The following is a 14,834-nucleotide window of genomic DNA, read 5'->3' on the forward strand; positions in this document are numbered from 1 at the left end:
GGGTAAAAGCAAACATTAACGATAAACATTACTTTCCACAGGCCTAGAGGCTGTGAAGTCCAAAATGAAGGTAACTGCAAACCTGGAATCTGAGGAGAGCTATCTTCCTGGTTCCCAGATAGCTGTCTTCTCGTATCCTCACACGGTGGAGAGCAGTGAGGCAGGAAGTGAGTTCTCCTATAAGGGCACTAACATCAAGAAGGCTCCATCCTTATGGCCTACCTGTGTCCTACATCACTTCAGTCATGTCCAATTCTGTGCAATGCTATGGACTGTAGCCTGCCAGGCTCCTCTGCCCCTGGGATTCTCCAGGCAAGAATACTGGAGTGGGTTGCCATGCCCTCCTCCAAGAGATCCTCCCAACCCAGGGACTGAACCCTCGTCTCTTAAGTCTCCTGCATTGGCAGGCGAGTTCTTTACTACTCCATATCCAAATACTATCACACTGGGGATTCAGGGTTTACTGTGTGAATTTAGAGGGTGGTGGTGGATATCCAGTCCATGTGCGTGCGTGTGTTTAGTCTCTCAGTTGTGTCTGACTCTTTGCAACCCCATGGACAGTAGCCTACCAGGCTCCTCTGTCTGCAGGATTTTCCAAGCAAGAATACTGGAGTGAGTAACCAGTTCTGCATCCATGGGAATCTTTCTGACCCAGGAATTGAACCCAAGTCTCCTGAGTCTCCTGCACTGGCAGGAGGATCCTTTACCACTGTGCCACCTACACTCCACAAACAAGTGTCTCCCAACATGAGGCTCAAACCCATGACCTTGAGATTAACAGTCTCACGCTCTACTGACTTAGACAGCCTGGCACTACCATGATAACTGATGTTTTGAAAATCAAAGTTGCACAAAGCAAGAGCATGTTTGCGTGCACTTTCATGCACACACACACACACACAGTCAATCAAAGTATCAGAACTTGGTCTTATATTTCAATTATTATTTTTTTCAGGTTTTATTTTTTTTACTTCAATCTCTTTCCTACTCTTTTTGCTCAGATGTTTTCCTCCTCCTCTCTCTCACTTTCTTGCCCTCTTTCTTTTGTGAATACAAAAAACCTAGGAAGGCTTTCTTGGGAAACCTAAGAGACTCTACAAGCTCCCTATTGCTCTCAGCTAAGCTCTGGATGGACAGTTCTCTAGCCAGTTTATCTCAAAAGCATTTTTCAGGGATAGCTGGAAATTGAGGATGTGGTCATTCTGGCTCAGATACAATAAGCTTACTCTCTGTTGTCACTTGTGAGTTTCTCATGCTTATCAGAATAAATCCATACTTTTCACCTTGAGTAACTCAATTAGTTAGGGACTGCATGAACATTTTTTAGATCTAGCTGCATGAAATCTGTGGTAGAGTCCTTGTTCTCCATTCATCTTTGCATCCATCACTCTGTAGTGTGCTTTTGCAACCCCTCTCTCACCCCTTGGAACTTGGCCAGCCTTGGGACTCGCCTTGGCCAGCTGAATGAGGTGAAATTGACGATGTGCCAGACTCTTGCATGCTTCTTCTCTGTTTATCCCCTGTGTGAAGGAGCTTAGCTAGTCTGATCGAGTTGAGAGACCATGTAAAGAAAATTTAAGTTGTCCAAAGAGAAGCCATTCTAGACTAGTCTATATTCAGATGGCTCCCATACATGGGAGAATGTCCAGTCAAGATCAGCAGAGCTGCCAATCTGGTCATGGATTAATGAATGAGCCCAGCTCAGACTAGAAAAATAGCTCAGCTGTACCATAGATTTGTGAGAACAGTATTTGCTTATTATTATAGCATTTAGAAATCTTTAAAGCTTGTTGAATATTAACTAGTTAAATAGTACAGTGCTATTTATAGAGGCAGAGACTTTTTTAAAAAGTACTAACTTTAGCTGTCACTGTAATCTATAAAAATGTCTTTTGCTTAGTTCTGAGATTAGGTAGCTGGTAAATCCCAAGCCAGTTTCCCCCCTTAACTTTAAACAGTCTCTTAAGACACGATTAGTGTCACTGCTGCTGATCTATCCAACCTGGAGGAGTAGGGACCATGTCTCCCTTTCTAACCACTGTTTAGTCAGCATGTTCCTAATTATCTGTTGTACAAAATCACTCTACAAATATTTGCTGAATGAATGAAGGTTGAATGGCCTTCTTGAGCAAGAGCACTACTTCTAGGGAAACCTGATTAATATTCAAAATGTCTCAATATTTTGGAAAGCATTTTTATCTTTTCAGAAGCAATTTAAAAATGCACTTGTTTTGACTCCTGGGAAAAAAATTTTTTTTTACCCTTTTCTACAAATGATAGTGCTTCAGTGAAAAATGAAAATGCATTTATAAATGCAATAAAATGAAAGTGGTAAAGAACCTGCTTGCCAAGCAGCAGGTGTGGGTTTGGTCCCTGTCTTGGGAAGATCCACTGGAAAAGGAAATGGCAACCCACTCTAGTATTTGTGCCTGGGAAATCCCATGGACAGAGTAGCCTGGTGGGCTACAGTCCATGAGGTTGCAAAGGAGTTGGGCACAACTTAGCAAGTAAACAACAGTAAGTCAAAGATGGTGTCAGTAAGAATCACCCTTGTTAATTATTGGCATCTTTGAGATGCGAACTTTCAGCTTTTGTCTGATGGTTGAAGGTGATTGTGCACCCACTCATCTCTTTCTTTTTATGAGAGATCTTTGTGAGCAAGGCCACAGATTTGAAAATGGCAATGTGAATTTTGAATTTAGATTCTATAATCCATCCATCCAGTCATTGGAAGGACTGATGTTGAAGTTGAAATTCCAGTATTTTGGTGATCTGATGTCAACAGCTGACACACTGCAAAAATCCCTGATGAAGGAAAAGATTGAGAGCAGAAGGAGAAGAGGGCATCAGGATGAGATGGCTGGATGGCATCACTGATGCAATGGACATGAACTTGGGCAAACTTTGGGAGATGGTGAGGGACAGAGAGGCCTGGACTGCTGCAGTCCACGGGGTTGCAAAGAGTAGGACATGACTGAACAACAATACATCCATGGCTCACAAATCTTGGGGTGGGGAGAGCAAAATTGTTATTATACCTTGACCAAGTCCTGAGGCTCTATCACACCAAGATTCAGCTATAGTCTAAAGTGAAGGGGACAGAAAAAAAGAAATCGAATATTTTTATATTTTCTTATTAGAAGAGAATCATTCACTGAAAATCTGGAAGAAATTTTCTAAATTGATGTTTTAAAAGAAACTTAACTCACAAAATTCATTAGAAAAACAATGCCTGCCAAATGTGAGATCAATATTTGTAAGGTATAAATAGAATCACTTGGTATATGTCCAGGACAACTTTTTAGAGCATGCAATAAAAATTTAATAAATGGTAATCTAGAGGCAGGAACAAGGTTATTTATCAGGTTGGCCAAGATGTTTCTTTGATTTTTAAGTATAAATAAAAGACATTTTTCATTTTCACCAAGTACTTTATTGAACAACATATTCACCATTTTGTTCCACTACCTTCTGGCATTTTCCAGGCAACTTCATAATCCCTTCTTCCCAAAACTTTTTATCTTTTTGAGCAAAGAACTGTTCGAGGTTCCTTTTATACATGGGGAATTGAAATTTTTTCCATTAAGAGAATTTTGTAAAGACCAAAATAAATGGAAATTCGAAGGTACAATGTCTGGTGAATACAGCAGATGAATTGGAGCTTCCAAGCCAAGGTACAACAGTTTTTCCTTGGTCATCAAAGCAAGCTTGCCATTTTGGGTCTTCCTGATGGAAGATTATGGTTTTCTGTTCACTAATTTTGGACGTTTTTCGACAAGTGCCGCTTCAGTTGGACTCACTGGGAGCAGTACTTGTTGGAATTAATCATTTGGTTTTCCAGAAGGAGCTCATAATAGAGGACTCCTTTCCAATCCCACCGTACACACAAAATCACCTTCTTTGGTTGATGACTGGCCTTCAGTGTGGTTGTTGGTAGTTCATTTTGCTTGCCCCACAATCTCTTCTGTTCCACCTTACTGTACAGCATCTGCTTTTCATTGCCTGTAACAGTTTGTTTTAAAAACAAAACATTTTTGTTACATTTCAAAATGGAGTATTGCATATGGAAATATGGTCAACATAACCAAGCTGGTGCAAATGATTTTCAGTGCTTGATTTGGATATTTTGAGTATGTTGGCTCTCTCTTGTGTAGTATAACACTGACCATTCTCAATTAATGTCTCGACTTAATCATTGATTTCAACTGGTCTACCAGACCACAGAGCATCATCCAGTGAGAAATCTCCAGCATGAAACTTCTCAAGCCACTTTCAACACATTCAAATCTGTCACAGCATCTTCTCCATACAATGCAGATCTTGTTTTGCACTTCATTTCTTTTTACCTTTCTTGAAATAGTAAAGCATAATATGTCAAAAATGTTGTTTTCCCTTCCAGCTTCAGTATTAAAATGATTCCACAAAAATTCACCAGTTTTGATGTTTTTTTCTAAAAATGCATGCTGATATGACATCTGTCAACAATGACAATCTAGCAAAATTGTTTCAAATGAAATTAAAGACTTAGTTAAAATAAGTAAGCACGACTAAAACCAACTTACAGAAAAACGTGAAGGAATGTTTGACCAACCCTATTCTTCAGCACCTTGCTCACATGGAGGAGGCAGAGTATGTTGTAGACTGTGTACCTGCTCAATATCCCAGGCTGTCTCCAGAAGATTGTGATTTGTAAATAAGAAAGTTGATGAGATCCCAGGATGGCCCATTGGACGCAGGGGGTCACTTATCTGCCCAAAGGACCGGTCCAATCAGAACCACGTGATGCCTTTCCAAACATTCTCTAGTCACTATGGCAATCTGACTTTCATCAGGATAGCAAGCATTCTTTATTCCTCTACCCTCAAGAAAGAATTAATGTATGGGACAAAAATCATACTTAATGTTTTTAATTTTTAATATTTTATTTGAAAAATACAACTCACAGCAGAGAACTATTTCTTCCCCTACTGCTCTTTCACAAAGGAAACTGCATGGTAAATGTAACTGAGATATTTGTCTAGGATAGATCCTGAGAAAAGAGAGGCCCAGTTAGAAGTGGAATAGACAAAGTCTGTCAAAGAAGGTTCACCTCTCTTTTAACATAAAAGATCCTTTTAGATACTCTTAGGAATCAGATAAAACATGTGCAGAATTTCTGCCATGCAAACAGAGACTACTGAAATTTTCAGGCTGACCAATTGATACTGACCTGGGCCCCAAGTAAGTAGAATAAAAAGATGTCTTTATCAGAAAGATATGTGTTTGCCTGCTTTTACTAGACTATATATACACATATTTACAAATGAGTATTTTTTTAATGTGTTTTCATTATTCTCAGTAACAGCATCATGGTTAAGGGCTCTTTGCTGACTTCTTGCCCTAGGCATGTGTATCTTTTTATTCTTCTGAATTTCCTTCATGGCAGGATCATTCATTATACAATCTTGGGTCCATGACATTTATATTTACAGATGACATTACAGGTTTAAATCTGGATTTCTGAGGAATTTTTAACTCCTGCATTCAGACCAGGTTTAGCAAGGTATAAATATATATATAAGGCTTCCAACAAGAAAAGTGTGACTGATTCCTTGAAGACTGATGCTAGAACTGAGAAAATAGACCTCTTTAAGTGTTACTGGTAATCCTGCCTCCTAAAATATTATGATCATTTCCTCCACTTTTATTTCCAGTAAGTGAATCCTCCACCACTGTTATTGCCTTAAAAAAAATCTTTAAAGAGTGTCAAGGCTTTCCAAGCTTTTTAGTATTCTAAATTTCCTCCAGAACTGAACTTGCTACAGAAGTCTGAAAGGTAGAAATAGGAATTTTCTGCTTTTCTGGTCCTACTTTAAGTAGTTTAAATCCTACAGTGATGAAAAGAGTAAGTTATGTCTATTTTGAGAGTAATGGAGAAGCCTTTTACTTTTTGATTTCTGTTACAATTGTATAAAAACTTAAAAATTTATGTCCTTTAGTTTTGTCAAGGTTAAGAAGAATCTTTTCAATCAATTACTCACATAAGATGAAGCTACTCTGTGTAGCTTTGAAAATCATAGTTATTGTTGAGGAATATGTTGAATGGTTTTGTCATAGTCCAATTTATTTTCCTTATGTTATAACTTTCATTCTTGATTCCACATGTTCAGTGTAAGGGATGCCCCTCAGGGCCTCTCCTGAGGGGTGGGGTTAGGGCATGGGTGGGAGGGTTGCAGGAGAGACAGCTGATTGAGGTTTTGACTTTACAAAGACCTCACATCTAGATTCTTGACATTTTTTTTTTTTTTGATTTTATTTTATTTTTTTTTCTTTTAAATTTTATTTTATTTTTAAACTTTACATAATTGTATTAGTCTTGACATTATTTTTAAATAAGATTATAAATTGATTAGTATATTGTATTTTGAAAAGTGTTTATCCTTAAAACACTAATACCACATGACTTTTATAACTTTATTTGGACATTTTTTCATTTTTTTGACATATAGGTGATTGCCCAGGACTCCACTGACCACTGAAAGGCCTCGATGTGTCCAGATGATATGGCAGCTGTGGCATATTTACAAAGAATGCTAAATCTGAATTTAAACTTTAACTGCCTCATCCTAGTTGTGTGGAGTTGGGCACATTATTTACCCTGCCTTGTCTTTATTTTTCTCATCTGTAACACTAAAGCCAAACTCTTAACGGTTTACCTGGGGCTATTGTGAGGATTTGGGATTACAAAGAGTTGGACTGAGCAACTTTCACTTTTTTTCATTGTGAGGATTAGATGAAGTAACAAAGTACAGTATACTTTGTAAACTGTAAACTACTACAATTATGCAAAGCAAAATACATTGACTATATTTCTTGCATTTATATCATTTAATCTGCATTGTCTGGGGGTGATTCTTTTCTATTTAAATTATGTGGAAACTTGGACTAGCCAAAGAATGGAGCCTTTGACCACTCTTGAGATGGTTATCTGTGGAAAATTGTTCAATACATAGGTACGATTGCTGGATTCAGTCACTTAGACTATCCTAAACACTGCCTGCATTCAAAAACTACAAGTCAACAATTAAATCACGATTGTCAGGAACAAAAATCCAAATAAATAATTTTTAATTATGATACATTACTTATTACAGTAAAAATTGGCATTTTCACCTTCAAAAGCAGAAGCACCAGTCTTAGAATTTATAGTATGAATGGTATTTTAAGTGAAATATAGCATAATATTATGTGCAAACATTATTTTAGTATAGAACATACTTTCTAAAAGTAAAGTAATTTCACACACTGAAATCTGTTAGAATGGAAATAAGGTCATGCTGAATAATGAAATAAAAACCCCCATGACTTTCAAAGTCCACTTCGAATGAAATATGGTATGCTGCCAAATAGAAGATACATGATAAATTAAAAAGCTTAACTAGCTCAAAGTGGAGGGACGTCTCACACAAATATGACTCGTATAGAGGTTTCTTTTCACTTAGTCTCAGTGATTCTGTGAGAAATTAAAATGAATGTTTTATTTCAGAATTAATTTTTATTCATTGGTCATCACTTTTTTATTGAACACCTACCTACTCTGTGTGAGGCTTTGTTGTAGGTTTAGGGGAGACAGAGAAGAAAGACACAGTCCTGCCCTTGAGGAGCTCACAGTCTAGTGGGGGAAACAGATAAGGTGACACTGGTTTTTAAATTATAAAAATGATTAGACAACTTTATAAACCTTTTTTGTCATCAAACACACTTTGGGTGTTACGAATGAATGGTGACAAGGGATGATGTCCAATGCAGTGAGAGACCATTTGCTTCAATATCATGTGACTTCTGCGAAGGCAGTGATGTGGTTCTGCAAAAAGAAAAAGGAATTACAAAGTCAGAGTCTTGGGAAAACTGGCTTTGTAAAAGATTTTGGTGCTTTTACAAATAATCAGTAGCCTTATATAAAGTTGTAGCCCAGATACACTTAAATTGCAAAAACATTCAGCATTATTCAAATGAGTTGCATATATTATTATATCAATTTAGCTACTAATTATATATTTTATCCAATATTCTTAATTAACCAAATAGAGGAAAATGTTATACCTGCCTTATTCAAAATTAACACTGAAATTTGGAGAGATAAATATGGTAATGCCAGACATGTTAATATTCTGTTCAGCGTTAATGGAATTTTAATGCTGCATGTTGGAGTTTCAGATTAATTGCTCCCTGTGAGACAGATGGCATAGAAGGAGTGGTGAAATGTTCAGACTGAAATGGCATTTGCTAGCTGACAAAGATCTACTTTAAACACTTCATTTTTGATGCATGAATCCAGACTACAGACTGCAATCTCTGTTGTTTACCTCAACCAGAGAATTCGTTGTAGAGACTTTTTTACAGTTTTTTTAAAGCAACTGAATTGTGTACAAAGGAACCCTGAGGAATTGCTAATATTTAAATGGTTTCAGACATGCAATATAGCTGCTGAAATACTGCAGTGGAAATCGATATGACATAATTAATCATGCTACATATAGGTCATGTCAGGAGCTAACATAAATGACAGCCCAAACCAATAATAGCAGCATTACAAAAGGGTTTTACCATCAAATTACATGTTTAGAATGTTTTTCATTGTAGCTTTGACTCTTTATAAGTCAAAGATATCATAAATAGAATTTTACATAATGAACACATGCCATGAGATTTCTTCCATGTATGTGTGGCACTTTACAAGGCAAGGTGTTTTGAATAGCTAAAACATGTTTTGAATGTATGTGAATAAATTCATTTTCACTGAATCGAGGCATATTAACCACAACTAGAAGAATACCACTGATGACTGCTTAAGGCATTTTTTTCTAGGTCTTACCCACTTCAACCTACTAGAGAACAACAGTATCAGTAAGAATCAGTAGTGACCAGAGCATGTGGACCTTTTTACTAATTCCTGATAAGCCCTTAGAAAGTTTAATTTCCCATTAAAAACAAAAAGTCCTGATAAAAATGTTGACTAATTCAGTGTCTCATCTCTAAGTTTTCTTGAGTATTCCTTCCAAAAGCACAAGCATGCCTTTAAGACAAAAGAGATCTTTCGGAGTTACAGATTGCACTAGGATAGAAAAAAGCCATAAGAACTGTGGAAACAGTACATCATAGTTTTATTTCTAGTGGCCCCACGGGGACTTGAAATCTGTGAACTGAAAAAATACAATTTAATACACAGTGTTTCAGTGCAAAACTGACAGGAATGTCACTCCTCCGGACAGGGCCCAGCACATAGTAATTTCTGGAAAGATGTTAAGTTATAAATGGAAGATTAATCAGTCTGTGGCAACTGGTGGGTAAAGAAAGTGAAGATGTGACACTGGAAAGAAACGAAAGGAGGTTTAAACAAGGGAGAGAAAACAGATGTTGCTCCAAAGGCCACTGGCCTAGGTATCAATGTGCTCTTACCCTAAATAATAATGTACACGAGGCTCATTAAATTTACTAACGATGATCCTGAGTGAAGGGACCATCTCCCTGGAAAGCAGAACTGAAATACACTAAAGGAAAATGAAAGTGAAGTCGCTCAGTCGTGTCCGACTCTTATGTGACCCCGTGGACTGTAGCCCACCAGGTTCCTCCGTCCATGGGATTCTCCAGGCAAGAATACTGGAGTGGGTTGCCATTTCCTTCTCCAGGGGATCTTCCCAACCCAGGGATCAAACTCAGGTCTCCCACATTGCGGGCAGACGCTTTAACCTCTGAGCCACCAGGGAAGAAATACACTAAGTCCCCCACAAATGAATGAGTTCTGTTCTGAGAGCGGGTTCATAAGTCCGACAATGTCAGCCTAGGTAGCCAAATAACATGATCAGCTATATAGTACTGTACTGTAACAGGTTTGTAATACTTTTCACACAAATAATACATAAAAAACAAACAAAAAATAAAAAATTTTTAATTTTACAGTACAGTACCTTGAAAAGTATAGTAGTATGGTATAACAGTTGGCACTTCTTAGCAGTACCAGCTATGTCACCAATGCTTCTGGACATCCTGGGCTTGAAATAAAGAAACTGCACTTCTGTACTCTATATAGTACTGTAAAGTACACAAATGCACAACCACTTGCAGAGGATACACACACGTGACAATGTACGCCAGACACATGAACTAACTTATGTGACTGGACATGAGAATGCACATTTGCATCTTTGAAAATTAGAAACTTTCATATGTAGGGGACTTCCTGTATTAAAAGACCTTAATAAAGCCAAGAAAGTAACAGAAACAAATCACTGGTAATCAATGCAAGGGAGAAAACAAGCAGAGGAAAAACCAAGTGACAGGTAAAAAAGCTGGAGAGTGACAAAGACTGTGCAGTGACTGTAGGGAGAGCATATAAATTTTCATCTAAACCTGGGCTTGAAAGTGAAAGTGAAAATCGCTCAGTTGTGTCCAACTCTTTGCGACCCCATGAACTATACCATCCATGGAATTCTTCAGACCAGAATACTGGAGTGGGTAGCCTTTCCCTTCTCCAGGGGATCTTCCCAACCCAGGGGTCGAATCCAGGTCTCCTGCATTGCAGGCGGATTCTTTACCAGCTGAGCTTCCCTTGTGGCTTAAACTGCTGCTGCTGCTGCTGCTGCTAAGTCGCTTCAGTTGTGTCCGACTCTGTGCGACACATAGATGGCAGCCCACCAGGCTCCCCCGTCCCTGGGATTCTCCAGGCAAGAACACTGGAGTGGGTTGCCATTTCCTTCTCCAATGCATGAAAGTGAAAAGTGAAAATGAAGTTGCTCAGTCGTGTCTGACTCTTAGCGACCCCATGGACTGCAGCCCACCAGGCTCCTCCATCCATGGGATTTTCCAGGCAAGAGTACTGGAGTGGGGTGCCATTGCCTTCTCCGGTTGCTTAAACTGGGGCCGTCCCAAATACGGATAAAAGGTCACCTTAGAAACAAGGCATTGCATAGATAAGTGTAAGTGAGCTATTAAGATCTAGGTTTTGCCATTTAAAAGCACATTTTGGTGACCACTAGATCTTCTTTTCACTGCTTATAAATTCCAAGCAATAGTACCCCTTTCTTTATGCTAAGTCATAACCAGGTTAAATTCAAGGGTAACTGTGGTTCCAGATTGACTCCACTTTTAGATCCCAGGACTCAGGGGAAAAGCCTGCTTTTTCTAATCAGTACCCTTACACTTTCACATCAGACTTAAGTTCTAACCTCTGAGATGGCTTTACCTACTTGGCTGGAATTAAAAAGATTCTGCTCAGGACTTACCACTTAAAGGCGGTAGTTAGAGAGATAAACAGATGAAAAGAAAACAACGAAGTGACTATGCGTAGGGAAGAAAACATTAAAGGGAAATTTAATAATAGTTTCCAAGTACATGAAAGGAGTGGACAGAGAGCACGGGGCCATCTGTTCATTAATTTCACTAACAGCAAACAAACCCAAATCGTAGAATGAAAGAGATGGACTATTAACCTCAGTAGGCTTTAAGAAATAAGATGAATTCTCTTCTAGCCCAGGAATAGTTTTTTTCCTGAAAGAATCTAGAGAAAGGACAAAGTAAAATCCTTATCATCTATAAAACTGTATGATTCTCTATTATAACAATTACATGTATGTAACTGCATGATTTGAAATATTCAAATGGTATGATTCCTATGCAGGAAGATATGTTCCTCACTTCCCCATCAGCATTTTTTTTAGTAATATTAAAAAAATCAGAATTGCACTTAATATTTTCAGTTCCCCTGAATGAGTCAAACTAGGTGACAAGGGGTTTTGCCTTTTAATCTGGTTGAATTCTTTATATGCAATATTAAATCTTATTAGTAGACAGGGCAAACTTTCAATAGGCAAACTAAACATTCATGCACAGAAGCTTAAATCAGAGTCTTAAGAAGAAAGTGGTCATACAATTCATCAGTGCAATTACACACAGAGAGGTGTACAGAGAAGTTAACAGAGCTTGAGTCCAAAGTACTGAAGATTAGAATATGTTATACTCATTAGAAAGTGTTCATTCAAGTCCACAGCAAGTCAGTGAGCAAAATACTGAATCCAGTCCTTGAGTGCAGAGGTCCCATGGAAAAATAAGTACTTGTTTCTGAAAAGTAGTTTTGGATTCTTAAATTTGATAAACTCTAAGTCCCTAGTATGTCAATTTTTGAAGCTTTAAGTTCCATGTTAAAAATCTTGATTTTTCTATTTATCCTATATCCCATTTGTATAAATTATACTTTGGAATTTTAAAGTTACTTAAAACAAAATTGTTATTTATGACATGAAATTTGGCAATAACTTGCTACTTAGTGAGATCTGCCACTCACCATTTTTCCTCGAAAAAATACAGGGAGATGCAAAAACAGCACTTCAGATAAGAAAACAAAAAAAGTTACTACTATCAAGGGCTATTTGATTGAGGAATGCTAAGTTACCATTAATGAGTGAAATATCAGTGATAAACCAAAATATATTTGAACAAGAAAAAATAAAAATAACAATAATAACCAAAATGATCTAGTATCTAGATCCCTTCTGGTTATAATGGAAAATTGCACAGAAGGACACATATTTTGTATTTGCCTTAGCTTTGCAACTCAATTCTAACACCAGTGCGCGCGAGCGCACATACGTTTATTGCCTTAATTGAAGGTGTTCACAGTGGCTGATTCCCATTATCCAGCTGAAGAGTCTTGCGAGACAATCTTTAAAGGACCTTCCCTGTGAATTTTCTTCTTGACCATTCTCAATGGGTTGGATTCGGGACACCTACAAAATGTATTTTATATATTATTTCAGTGTTTAAGTATTGACTTACTTGGATAAAGCACTCGTCTATTTAAAAGCCGATGTTATATTGCTGGACCAAATGCTGAGCTTAAATACTGTTCCATTTCTTTCTTTCTGGATGATTATAAACAGCTTTTGGCTTTTAATTGGAAGTTATCAGCAATCAGCTTTTATGTTAAATATAAAATGGGATCTGTGCATATGGTATCTTGAATTCAGTGATTTGTGTCTTCACTCTATTGGTAAGGAAGCCGTGGGGCACAGTGGATGCTGTGGTCAGGTAGTGTGAATGTCAGGTGTCTGAAGGTGGGCTCTGTAGCAACTGACATTTTCACAAGCAGTTTAATCTTTCAGAGATCTGGCTTTCTTATCTGTAAAGTGGAAATAATAATACATATTTGAATGGATTTTGATTAGGATTAAATGGGATGATATGCACAAAGGTCCTCATCTCTCTACACAAACATATTATGGTTATCCATAAAAGCCAGAAGCAAGATAAAAAGTAAAAAAGAGGAAGAAAAAGACAGAGAACAAAGAAGTTTTTTATAATTGGTCGGAATTCCAGGATGCTATAGTCTACAATTCTAATATCCAAACGAGCTTTAAAACCCAAATGTTTCTTTTTGGTGCAAGCTCATTTGGTGGTGTTTCTTACCACCATTGGTGAATTCCCTGTGAGGCAATTTGTACTCTGCTGTGCTGCAGAAATATCCATCTTTGATTACAAAGTGATGCTCAAGATCCTGCTTGTGTAACAATACACGGTATTTTCTCCTAAAATATAAAATAGTTTAATCCTGAGAAACATCTAGCACTAATGATTTAGGATACGGAACCACAGTCCTATAACCAACAATTGTTACAGATACAGCCTACGTTTTACCAGGGGAAGGTAGATGGATGTCATATTCCCAAATACTGGCCATCTTTATTTTGCTATTTGCTTCTTCCTTCATTCACCATGTCCTCTGATGAGGCAAAATGAAAAGGAGAAGAGAGAGGAAGAAAAGCAGTCATGTATGAAGTGTGTGCTCTAAGATTCAACTCCATCACAGTAGGTTATCCTCCTGGTACAGCCTGAAGTTGGTATTTCAGAAAAGAGAAATGATGTTAAGTCCATCTAAGAAGAAATTACTAAAGAACTTCAAACTTGAGGCTATGAAACACTGTAAAGTTCATCCAAGCAATTTCTTGTTTTAAAAAGTTGGGGATGTGATGACATAAGAGCTAAAGATGACAGAACCAGAATTCTCTTGGGAATGACAACTTTTTTGGAACCATTTCTTTTTTTTTTTTATGGTGGTTCTGTTTCAATTTAGAATTTTATAATAGCTCTGAGTTTTGTTTCTTCTCAGGAATTTCCTTTTGGTACTATTTGGAGAAAGAGGCTAAAACACTCTCCGAGAGAATTGTTCCTCCCCAGAGAAAGGGGAAAACTCTAGGTGGCTTTCTCTGATAAGCTAATTAACCCAGAGGCAGGCCAAGCTTTTACTGGAGTATTAGCTATAGATCTTATGAAATATTTCCAAGTCCCAAGGAGCCAAAGAAACTTAAGGCTTTCCACAATGAATCTTTAGGAGCACGGGTTCTCTAATTGGCTGCATGTTGGAATCACCTGGGGGCTTTAAACAAATACTGAGGCAACTCTGGAGACTTGGATTTAATTGCTATGAGGCGTGGTCTGGTCAGTGGGATTTTTAAAGGCTCTCCAGATGATTCTAGTGTGCAGCTAATATTGAAAACTGTTTCAGAAACTCTGCATGCCCAGCTGGACCCACGCCAACCGCTGGCAACACGTCCAAATCACCTGAGGTGCCTGATACACGACCAATCGCCTGGCTCAAGCCCAGGGCTACTGGATCCGATTCTTGAGGCTGCATTCCAGGAGTCTGGCCTTTTTTTTTTTTTTTTGAATGCTGCAAGTGATGGATTCCCTTTTACATCAGTCTGAGAACCACTGCCAAGAGGTGTGGAAAAGTGATCAGTTAGCAATGTGAGCACTGTCAGGTATAGACAATCAATTGTTTCTTTAAAATGCTATCACTTCTC

General features: G+C 37.9%; 1 protein-coding gene across 4 annotated transcripts in view; it reads right to left on the reverse strand.

Annotated features, from left to right (window-relative positions):
* Window positions 1-3,410: 3,410 nt before the first annotated feature.
* PLPPR5 (phospholipid phosphatase related 5) overlaps window positions 3,411-14,834 on the reverse strand; it is a 139,641-nt gene continuing 128,217 nt past the window's right edge. For 2 of the 4 annotated variants that reach the window (XM_086391381.1, XM_086391380.1), the window contains exon 6: window positions 3,411-7,843. In XM_086391381.1, the coding sequence (XP_086247507.1) occupies window positions 7,811-7,843 (33 nt within the window). In that variant the 3' untranslated portion in view covers window positions 3,411-7,810. Of the gene's footprint in view, window positions 7,844-12,536; window positions 12,762-14,834 lie in introns of those variants that run through there. The other 2 variants (XM_086391383.1, XM_086391384.1) reach the window with 2 other exon arrangements.

This window comes from Bos grunniens, chromosome 3 (assembly GCF_055505025.1).
Source record: "Bos grunniens cultivar Pamir isolate PY7600 chromosome 3, Bosgru_T2T1.0, whole genome shotgun sequence".
Taxonomy (NCBI): Eukaryota; Metazoa; Chordata; class Mammalia; order Artiodactyla; family Bovidae; genus Bos; species Bos grunniens.